This window comes from Chiroxiphia lanceolata, chromosome 12, assembly GCF_009829145.1.
Source record: "Chiroxiphia lanceolata isolate bChiLan1 chromosome 12, bChiLan1.pri, whole genome shotgun sequence".
NCBI classification, from domain to species: domain Eukaryota; kingdom Metazoa; phylum Chordata; class Aves; order Passeriformes; family Pipridae; genus Chiroxiphia; species Chiroxiphia lanceolata.
Genome location: NC_045648.1, coordinates 10,594,025 through 10,605,449, shown reverse-complemented (window position 1 = coordinate 10,605,449; position 11,425 = coordinate 10,594,025). Strand labels below are relative to the sequence as shown.

At 40.3% G+C, this 11,425-nt stretch overlaps 1 protein-coding gene across 2 annotated transcripts; it reads left to right on the top strand.

The window, feature by feature from the left end:
• Positions 1–2,509: 2,509 nt before the first annotated feature.
• Positions 2,510–9,479, top strand: BLOC1S6 (biogenesis of lysosomal organelles complex 1 subunit 6). Of its 2 annotated transcripts, XM_032700185.1 has the most exons (5): positions 2,531–2,738; positions 3,456–3,600; positions 4,662–4,749; positions 5,331–5,417; positions 6,181–9,479. In XM_032700185.1, exons 1-5 carry the CDS (start codon positions 2,675–2,677, stop codon positions 6,298–6,300), a joined length of 504 nt encoding a protein of 167 aa, XP_032556076.1. In that variant the 5' UTR covers positions 2,531–2,674; the 3' UTR covers positions 6,301–9,479. The 2 variants fall into 2 exon arrangements, with proteins under 2 accessions (XP_032556077.1, XP_032556076.1); XM_032700186.1 differs by lacking the exon at positions 5,331–5,417 and having other exon boundaries at positions 2,510–2,738.
• The last annotated feature ends 1,946 nt before the right edge of the window (positions 9,480–11,425 follow it).

Here is an 11,425-nt window from a genome sequence, read left to right as displayed (position 1 = left end):
GTTGCTTGTTGTTCTTGTTCTCCATAATGATGTCCACAAATAAACAGTATGATGATTTGTCTGAGCTCCCTTGCCACTTTACAATGTGGCTGTTTTCCTTAGCATGTAACCTCAAGTTATTCTTTCTGAGGTGGCTAAAGAGATGCCACCCCTGGCCTTTTTACCCACCTTATAATTCCCCCAGCAGAGCTACCAGCACAATTTTTGTGGGCCAGGCAATGAATTGGGTCCCTGAGATCTGTGAGAATTAAAAAATACATATTGAAAGGGTTCCACATGTATTTGTACATGTAACTGAGACTGCCTCCATGACCACAACTTGCATAGACATCCCTGTGACAACTGAGGGGGCAGCCAACAGTGTGGGAAGCAGCATGAGCAGCCAAGGCTGGGAACCTGTTAAGCCAGCCTAGGAAAGTGCTCCCAGCTGTGTTCCAGTTCATGCATTTTTAAAGTTTCTGTTCTCTCTGCGTGATTTAACTCTGTGTTTCAACAGTTTCACCACTTGTACCAGCACAAGTGAGCGAGGACACGCAGGCATGAACAGCCAGGTTCCAGGAGCAACCAAAACAACTGCTCTTAAGATTCCTAAATTGTTGGGCTTTGCGCTGGGGCTTTGCCACTTCTACAGGAACAGAAACTTCCAGCACTGAGTAAGGGTATTAATCTGAGGGGACTTAACACTTTAACACCCTAAACCAGTACCCCAAGGTTTGCCAGCTCGCCGTTTACTGAATAACTAAGACCACATTTTTTTCTTTGCCAAGTCAATAACCAGGTCATACATTGGTAAGATGAACCTCTGTGGAACAGAGCCTTTTGTAACAGCCAGCTACACTTCATTTCTTTATTGTGACAGCTAAGGCTGTACTTTTTCAGTAGTCTCGTTTACTTAATAAGGACAGAGAGTCTTTAAAAGGTTACCTATTTAATATTTCCTTTTCATGCTGCCATCCCTGAAGTCATGCAGCACTTCCAAAGCTGATGGTTTAAAACATCCTATTTGCTATACAATTCAAGCTAACTTACTCCATTTTCACTCAGATTTCTAGGGTGGGACAGTGTTACATACCTGCTTAAATCAGTTACAATAAAATCCAAAATGTGTATGTGACAGTGTTGCATTAAAGGATTCTGAACATAGTTGCTACGAGATGAATGAAAAGGAAACACAATTGTTTGGTGTTACAGTGCTATATACATGGCACTTGGATAATAGTTACTATGAAACAGAGAACATTTTGCAGAGGAAAAGAATCAGGAAGGGCTTTCTGTCAGTCTCTTTTTTTGAGCATTTGAGTTGATAAATAGTTAAATTTTAATTTGTCTAGAAAACCAGATACCAGTTTTCTATTCCAGTCCTTAGTCTATTTCTGCAAGACGTGGGAAGGCCTGGAACAGGCAAAGCAGGAGCACAAATCTGAAACTCCCACATCTCAAGTGAGACTATTTCAGAATCATTATCTCACTTGCTCTTACTAAAAATTCCATCTGGAAGCTTAGAAGTCTTTCCCAGTGAAACTTTCAATAAAAGTTTTTTTTCCCCCCACCAAGAGAAACTTGAAGTAAAATTGCTAACCAGTTGTAATTCAGAATTTGAGTTGACATGTTCCTGTTGTTGCTTCTTTTTTAGAGTAAAAGCAGAAAAAGGAAGAAAAACACACAACATTTTTAATCTGATGACAGAATACTGACACAATTGTGATCGACAGTTAATTAGAATATACATATGAAGAAAATTACAAATTAATTTGCAACAATCTCACTGTTAAAAATGTCAGTTTTAAGGCTGACAGATCACCTCAGAAGTCCGTTTTTTGCCCTGGTCTGTTTCTGAAGAGCATTAGGGGGACTGCCCTAATTTAGTTTAATCTTGAAGGTTTGGGGTTTTATGGAAATACTGCATTCCAAAAACACTCTGAGTGGTTCCTTCATCAGTTTCTTTCTACAGTTGCACCTGCATTTCCTGGAAAGATCTTTACAGGTAAAAGAGGGGAAAAAAATATAAATCCTACCATACCGTTTAAAGTGTTTTTTCATTAAACATATATATATACATATATATATACACACACACACACACACATATATATATATATATATATACCTGCAAGTTATTATTGCTCTTACGACTGTTGAGGGAGATGCAGAGACAGATACACAAAAGCCGGTTATGTATTTCCTAAGAAACAAAAGCTACAAGTAGTGAATAGTCCGCATGGTTTCTGGAGAATAACATACAGATTTATCAAGTAGAGGAGGACGGGTGACCCTAAGAAAGGCCGCCCTGCGGTGATTTCAGCAGAGCTGGCTGAGCAGAGCTGGCTGAGCGGAGCCGTGGCGCTCCCGCGGGGCCGCCGCTCTGCCCCGGGCGGGTCCGGCACCGCCCCACCGCGGCTCCCGGGGTCAGTCCCGTCACTGTCACCCCTCATACGTCATCATCATCACTGCACGTCATCCTCGTCACCCGCGCGTCATTACCGCACTCACACATCACTTCCGCGCCCGGCGCGGTCCCGTCCCCGCTGCACGGCGGCTCCTCTCTATGGTGCGGCGGGGCGCGGGGCGGGGGGCGCCGGTCCGCCCCGCTCGGTGAGGGCACCGGACCCGCCTTCCTCCGCCGCGGGCTCGGCCCTTGCCCTGCCGTGCCCGAGGGGCGGCCGGAGCGGCGGCGATGAGCGGCGCGGAGCGGCCGGAGGAGGCGGCGGCGGCCGCGGGCGGCCCCGGGCTCTCGCTGGGTACGCGAGGGGCGGCCGGGCCGGGCCGGGCGGGTGCGGGGGCCGAGGAGGGACTGGGGCCGCCCTCGGTCCTGCGGCCGCGCTCCCTCGGGGCGAAGGGGGCACTGCTGCCGTCGTTCTCCCGCAGGCGGTGGGGCCTGCGGGTTGAAGGGTTTTATCTTCCAAGAGTTCTGCACGCAATAAATAATAACAGCGCGCTAATACGGAGCTTACAGTAGCTCTTAACCGGCTCCTGCAAAGTCCTGGAGTTCAGCACGTGGTGTTCCAAGGAGGTCTTCTTGTGTTTTGAGTGACAGGCGAAGACCTTCCAGAGGCCTGGTTTGTTCTCTGACTTTAAAAGCAAAGGGGGAGGGATGTTAATGTTTAGATCTTGATGCATAGCCAGGACAACTGATGTCGCCCCTTTTCTTCCTCAGTAGCCTGGAGCATTTGGGGTTTTTGTTTTGTAAGATGTCTTTGGAATACTCTTGTTTCTCCTCTTTCTATTCAGCTGGTTTTCAGACAAAAGGGTTCACCAGGAAGCTCATGATATAGGACTGGGAATTAGGAAGGGATAAAGAGGGGGAGGAAAAAGGAAGCACAATTTAGTTGATAAAGTGCAGAGAATTGTAACTTTAGTGTTGAAATACTTTTGATTTAAACGAGAAAATATAGCTACTGTAAGTGACACAGTGTGTGCTGACCTTTCACATTCAACCTTGCTATTCTTTGCTTTAGGCCCTGGTGTTACATCTCCAGATGAAGGAGTAGTAGAAGATCTGCCTTTAATAGATGAGAAAGCTGTGGAGCAGCTGACTGAAGGATTGATTTCCCATTATCTGCCTGATCTTCAGCGATCAAAATCAGCACTGCAGGAACTTACGTAAGCAGATTTTTAAAACCAACTTCATAGACATGCACACTTTGTTTACCACTTTTTTCAGTTTAATGTGCCAGCTCCCCTTAACTGCAGTAGAGTTTATCACAGCATTTCTGTACCCTGACTGGAGCAGCACGAGCAGTTAAGTGATCTGCAGGAGTACTGGTGGTGTATAAGCTGCCATGTAGCCTGTGAGAACTTTGATTGAAGAATGTGTAACGCTAGAACACTGAAATCCCCTGAGCTGGTATAGCAGAAGACATGGAGATTTCTTAAACACTTGTTCACATCTGTAGTGGAAAGTCTGCTGAAAGCTGGATTTATGTCACTTGCAGAGATGCAGTTTGTATTCAGAGCAGCTTGTAGTGCAGTGAATTTTTTGTTGTCCGGTCTCTAATCTCCGTTGCAAAAGCTACAATTGAAAAATATAACTAAGGAGCTAAATAGATGAGAATTCTTTGTACATTGATATCTCAGTGATAACTGAGAGTAGTTGATTTCAAATGCAGACTGGGTCTGCCATGGGTACAGAGATACTGCAAAGGACTTTACACAGATCCATCTCAGGTTCTACAGGGTACATTGGTTTGGGTTTCACTGCACATGATGTGATTATGCCACTGCCAAGGACAGCCTGTGTCTGGAGAGACTTGAGCTGATTTGTGTGGGATGGAGGATCCTCAATAAGCACCAAGGATCTACACAAGTTCTATACAGAAATAACTTGGTCCTGCAGTGTAATGCAGAGGCACCCAAGTGGAAAGGCAAGAGCTAATTGTTTTCCCTTTCATTCAACTACTGCAGCCTGGAGAGTGCCTCTTCAGGGGTTTTTGGGTATTCTTCCATGCTGTATGATGCCAGATGAATTCATGTACTCAGCTGGGATTTTTCTAAAACCATTTACTCATGTCTTTATTGAAATGACCTAGCAATGCATAAGAAGAATCCGATATTGAGAAGTGTGTATTTATATTGTTATGATCAAAAGTCTGTTTATTTAAAGGGCTGGTTGAAAAGCATGTGTGCTACTTTACTTTGGGTTTATGCATCTTTTTTCGTTTTAGACAGAACCAGGTGGTATTACTAGAAACATTAGAACAAGAAATTTCTAAATTCAAAGAGTGTAACTCCATTCTTGAAATCAATGCTTTGGTAAGTACCAATAAATGCCTTTTTAAATCCCTATTAATGTAGGTTTTTCTTGCTGAAGTATTAGTAGCAACTTGTGTATATTCCTTGTTCTTAGTGGCCTACAGGAAGAAAACCAACCAGTTCAGATATTTGGGACAAATTGTTGCTGGAGAGGGTGGGAACCAGCGTATTTCTCTTAAACAGGAAGGGCACTGGGAAGAGAGGGCAGGCTCAGTCAGCCAGTGGTAGTGAGACTAGTCATTCAAAGCCAGTAGCCAAAGCAAATGTATGCCTTTTTCTGGTAGGACTAAGCTCTGTGCACCTCCCAAAACTAGCAGGAGGGGTGCATGAAACACTCGTATATGGTGCATGGAGTAGTAATATTTTTATTCTATATAATGAATTTTAATTTGGTAGATTACTGGGTATCCCTGTTGAGATATGGTATATATTGATACATGTAATATGTAAATTTATATATTCAATGCATTAGCAAACTGTTCTGGTAATCACTATGCTTTTGATTGCCATTTTGCTGTGTAGCTTTATAAAACAACCATTCCAACTTGACAGTCACTGCTTTAACAGTTGTGGGTTTTAAGTTTTCAGAAGCTAAACACTATCACAACAAATTAGTGAATATTAGAAATGAAATGATGATGATCCATGAGAAGACGTCAAAGTTAAAAGTGAGTGAGATAAATATTTTTACTTTCCAATATAGATCATTTCTTATGTATTATTGACTTCCAGCTTTTCTTTTGGATGCATGCTGAAAGTTCTGATTAAAATAGAATTGTATCTGAAAGGATGTTTCCAGTAGCACCAAGCCATGTGTGTTTTTAAACTTTCACTTACTCCTAGAGCTACTTAAGCAACTTTTACATCTGAACTACTAGTAAATCTCAGTGTTGTCATCATGTTTAGCTGGTATAAGAATCATGCTTTGTTCTGTCACTTAATCCACTCCATTCCAACCAGTTCTCTTTGTTGTTTCAGTTTCTTTCTAATGAAAACTAGATTGTCATAAATGTAAGAGTTGCTCTTTCTATTTAATGTACCAGTAACAACAGTGTAAGTTCACTGACTTCATGCTATATAGTCAGGTTACATTCTAGCAAGTCCTTCAGTATGTTGAAGGAGGAGAATTTTCCTCCAAGAGGATTTTCTCTTGGAGGCAATAAATTGCATAGTAATCACCTTGTCTGGTATACTCAAAGGGTGACTTTTAGTGAGACTTAAGGGAATCCAGTTTGCATTTTCCCAGTGCAGATCAGACTTGCCACTTCTGAACAGTAGGCTGCAAGTGGGAGGAATGAAGCAAAAATGAGCAGTTCATGCAACATTCGGTCATAAAGAGGGTGGATTGGAGAAGGGAAGGGATTTTTTTGGTAGCTCCAACTTAAATATATCTATAAAACTTACAATTATTTTCTTGTCCTTTCTGTTTAGAAAAGAGCACTTAAGCTGCAACAAAAGAGGCAGAAGGAAGAACTAGAACGAGAACAGCAACGTGAGAAGGAACTTGAAAGAGAGAAACAGTTAACGGCAAAACCTGCAAAGAGGACATGAAAGCAGAGCATGCAACAACTTGTCTGAATTAATGATTTCTGCATTCTCTGGAATTAAGGCAGACTTTGCTTAAACTGGGCTATAGCTGTTACTGGCAACCTATGGTAATACCCTGTGGTATTATAAATTCCAGAATGGTAATAATAGTGTTGGTAACGTTCACATTTTTTCATTACAGCCATTCAAGTTGCCTTCTTTTGTAATGCTATGCAGTTTGATATTATTATAATGTAAGTTAATTTTTTATATATATGTATATTGGAGAACTTAGGCATCATAATTTTAAATATCAGTTTTTTTTTTCATTTGTCCTTCTGGTGTTTGGAATTCTGAGAGATACTTGATGACTGGTACGCGTGTTTTTCAGACAAAATACAGAATACCAGTTGAAGTTCCCTTCTCATCACTGATCTTCAGTGGCTGCCTGTTTCACTGAAACTGCTTTGTTTCAGGCAGTTGGGGTCTGCCTTTGATCACAAATACTGACTTTTTGTGCAGCCTTAGTTTGGTCCATCTCTACGATCTGAAGAAACTTCCAGTGTATTTGCCTAAAAACTCACTTTATTGCTGCAATCTTATTTTTTTGGCATCAAGTAGCTTAAAAACAGTTTTAAAATAACTTCTGAATAAGTTCCCAGCTGAATTGATTGGCGAGGGGAAGCAGAACACAAAAGATTGTCAAAATTGATGTGTGCACAATGCAGAGATTGATGAATTTGTGCTTCCACAAACATTTGAGTCAAACCAGGGAGCTGTTGCTTCTGTAATGTCATCTAAGCATATTTTTTTGTGGGATTAGAAGTTACAGTTTCTTCATCTTGTGTGACAAAATAAAACATATCCAAAACTAAACAATTTCCACTTCAGTTACCTGTAGGAAAACTATTGCATTTAATGTTTTTTCCTTAACAAATGAATCATTTGCACTTTGGGGCAATGTAAGAGAATTTTTGTTATGCTGTCCTTACCCAAATTGATGATTATTACTGTGTACTGATGATAAATTTGAATGGAGGTTGATATCCATTTCTCTGAATGTAATTCTTGTCTTGCAGCACTTGGTGTGAACTCCCATTCCAATGAATGTACATGTTGTCTAGACTGGTAAAAGAGCTTTAAACTATTTGTTCCTACAGTCTAACAAACTAGCTATTTTATATCTGTGTTATTTTTTAAGTGGTAATGTAAGTGGTGTGTTTTGAAGTAAGATAAAGGATAAGCTATGTAAAGTTTTCCATAAAATATGTATGGGAAGGTATCAGAGAGGCACAGGCAATTTTATTTTTTGTTCTGTTTTAGATTACTTTTACACACAGTACACCTGCCTGGATTCTTCTGTATTGTGATTTTCTCCTAATTTCCTGTTCTTAATATTTGTCATCTTTTTCTAACAAGTACCCATCCAACATGCAAGGTAAACTGGGATAAAATTTAGGGGCAAGGAGAACAAACTACCTAAAGCCTACTTAAAGTCTGAAGAGACACTGAAATGCTGTTACTGAAGCAGTAATAGATTAAAACTTTCCACAGGTATTTTTCCCTTAAGTTGACTTGTGTCTGTTACTTGCCAGTGGATTGTTGACCTGTGCTGTGGTTTGTATGTATTTCTAAGAGAAATGTAAAGAATTTCCACAGTCCATTTTGTGGAGCAGAATGTACATAAGTAAATGTTGTTTAAATATTTTATTTTGTAATGTAATTTGAAAATCAGATTCTGGGAATTTAAACAATTCTCATTAAAGTATAACATAAAACTAGATGCCTCAGTATCCAAATCAGGATCGAACTCCTTTGGTGTTTCTTGATTTGTGTTCCCTCATCTAGAATCCAGTTTACTGTGTCAAGTTGTAGTCTCTCTCTCTCTGTGAAGAACTGTGGGTGGTTTTTTGTTTTGTTTTAAAACTCATGGCTACTTTTACTGAAACTAGAGAATTCTAAGCATAGAAATTGATGCCTTTGCAAGTGCACACTTCAGCATTTCTTTGGAATAATTTGTGATCAGAGGAAGAAAAGCTGACAGTGCTTGCCTGAGGAATCACATACATATACATAAAAATGTAATTGATTAACTTTTTCTATAAAAGTATAGTAAAATCTGTTTTTTCTATGAATAAGGAACTAATTTTACTAAATTACCTTTCTGTAATAAAGGGGAAGACATGAATAAAAATATATAGAGGGAAGTTTCTTCAGTTTATGTAACTTTTATTAATGAGCTCTTAAATTACTTCAGTCAAAATTACAATTTGTTATCTCTGTAGAATGTTGTTCTCCCAAATACTCTTATGTCTTAATGCATAAAAGTAAATACTGCACTGGATGAGTTTGACAATACTGGCATCTAAACTTGTGTTCTTGCAGTAACGTGCACAGCTACAACAAGTAATTCTATTGCTGTATACATTTAGTCTGGCTTGATTTTATAAAAAATTACTTGTCAAGTAGATAAATCCAGTAGTATTAGACATTAGTTACTGAATTTTTATCCTATCCACGTGAGAAGGTGTAGTTAGCTGCATTTTTTTAGAAACAGATAAAGTGACAGCATTAAAACAAGTTTGGGGTTTTTTTGTGCTATTTCATGCTCAGTGTACTCACTTGTTTTTAAACAATCAAGTCATAGCAGCAGAAGTAGGAACTTAACTGTGCAGTAACTATTTGAATTTTTATTTTGTAAGGTTCTACAAGTTTAGGAGTTACCATGGCTCACTGGGGAATCTTGGTTTCCCATGCTTTTATCTTTGCTGTTGTTAACCCGGATGCTTCATTTGGGTTTCCCTACCTATAACCGAACAGCTTTCCATGAGACAGTTTTTAATCCAGTGAAATCTGGCTTTGTCACTAATAGGGATATTCATAAGATGAATACTTGTTTCCTTTTGGAAAATGGCTACAGAATATTTTAGCTGGTTTTCCTCTGTGTGCTGTGACCTAAATGATAATAGCGTAAATAATAACATAAAGGCTGTTTCTGTAGCTGTTCTGTTGGAATTCCAGCAGCTGAGAGAATTCTCTGGCTGATTTATTCTGAATTATGCTTCAGTAGACACTTTCTGCCACAATTGCTTGCTTTGCAATACTGCTGGCTGTTCTTTATTTTAATTCTGAGCTTGGTGCTTTAATGTCTCACCTTGCGGGGGTCAGGTTTTTTTAAACCTCATTAAATCTGATTGCTTGTTTGATCTTTGTTGGATTCATTATGTGAATATAACTAAATTCCTGCTAAAAACTGTGCAGGACTTGCAGTTAGTGATGTAAATCTGTAAGAATACAAATTATAGCAGAGTAAATATTAATATGGCTATTCATGCCAGGCAAAACAGTACACACTAAGTTTCTCAGTGAGGCAGTATGTGAAGGTAGCAAAGATGGTTTGATTTATTTATTTCTTTATTTATTTTCAAATCAAAGCTTAAGGTGAAGGAAAGAGTTGGTTTTGGCCCAAATATCACTGCTTTCCAGTAATTTGAAGTACATTTATACTTACTTTAATCTTCTCAGTCAATTTGTAGAAAAACAGGTACCAAAACTGGACAGTGACATCCCCACAACCACCACTGTTCTATCCTCAGCCCATCCTTTGTGATACCAGCACAGCCAAGAACTCTTATGATGTGACAAATTCAGTTTTCTCAGATCTTCTCTACATAGGTGATCGAACTAAAACTGATGGGAAGAACAACTCTATTAGAGTCACAGCAGTGCTGGTGTGGAAAAATGGAGAATTTTAACTGTTTTCCCTCAGGCAGTAACTTGACAACAACATACCTGGGAGGTTGGGAGTAACTCGGGTTCACAGTCCAAGTTGTTCATGAAGTGTTGTGTGGCTTCAAAGCACCGATATATCAGTATTTCCTTCTTGGTTTTGCTCCTGTCTATCAGTTTATCTCCATAATGTCAAGTCATGGGGTTTATGAAAGGAAATAGAACATGGGGCATTCCAGGAAAGCCTGGTTGCCTGGAGAACAGGGAATGTTATCCACTGCTCCCACAGCCAGTGGGGTGCCAGTGGCCCGGGCAGTGTGTGCCCAGCCCTTGCACAGCAGCTCCCACCCTCTCATCCTGCCTGGACTTTGCTGGTTTGGGAAGGTTTAGGCAGCACTCCCTGCAGCTGCAGGAGGGATCTGTGCTACAGATGAGTATTCTCTTCGTGTTTGGTTTGAGTTCTGTTTCTAGTTATGATATTCATTTATGTAATTTTTTTTTTAAATTAAAATTACGGACCATCTGTGTAAGAAGTCAGTGGGGAAATATGCATGGGAGCATAAAGAAAATATTTTAATATTTAAGGACAATCCTAAATATACATGTTTTAAAAAAACAATACGACCATTTTCTTCTCTCATGGACTAAGATGAAGATTGACCTCTTAGAACAAAAAGAATGGGAAAAAGGCTGTACTCTGGCTATACCAGGGCAATTGGGAAGTCGAGAAACTCTTAAAAATTGTAAAAACGGGCAGTTTGGGTATTTTAAAAGATGTGACTATAAACCATGGTTGTTTTTTTTTTTTTTTTAGAGAAGTCACTTGTGTTAACAAAGATGCCTAATCTCCATGCAATATTTTCAAAGATACTGATTGTGTCTTCTTTTGATACATTTTCTGTCCAGTAAAACCCATGAAATGTGGGTGTTCAGCAGCGCTTTGAAAAGTAAGCCTGTCACCAGAGCTTGTTTATTATTAATTCTTGATCTAGTATGTGTTTTGGTGCCATTTTATTAAAGTTTAATTATTTTGGTATTTTCCTGTCTATAGAAAAATGCCACTTGATTAAAGTTCAGGGTTGCTGCTCATAGGTAGCCTGATGAAGTTCAGATACGGAAGTATCGGTGGTCACTCCGTCACACCTACTGTAGTGGTTGTGACTTTGGTTTAGCTCAGCCCGACGTGAGCGACCTCTGCCATGTGGGTCTAGGTGGGACTTCTAGGCTGGTGCCAGCAAAAGTCCAGGTTTAGGATTGGAGTTTCAAAACTTAAAGAGAAGCGCGGTGTTTGGAGCTGTAGGTGCGGTCGGTACCCGGCCCGGCTCAGCAGCTCGGGAGGCTCCGTGGGGCTGCGAACACACGGGCGGGACGGGACGGGACAGCCCAGCACGGTCCGGTCCGGCCCTGCACGGCTCTCCCG

Excerpts from the sequence above, each read along its gene's own strand:
- BLOC1S6 (XM_032700185.1), top strand. The coding sequence starts at position 2,675 with ATGAGCGGCGCGGAGCGGCCGGAGGAGGCGGCGGCGGCCGCGGGCGGC. Across the intron at positions 3,601-4,661 it reads TCAGCACTGCAGGAACTTAC|ACAGAACCAGGTGGTATTAC; the intron begins GTAAGCAGATTT and ends TTTTCGTTTTAG. Across the intron at positions 5,418-6,180 it reads AGAAGACGTCAAAGTTAAAA|AAAAGAGCACTTAAGCTGCA; the intron begins GTGAGTGAGATA and ends CTTTCTGTTTAG.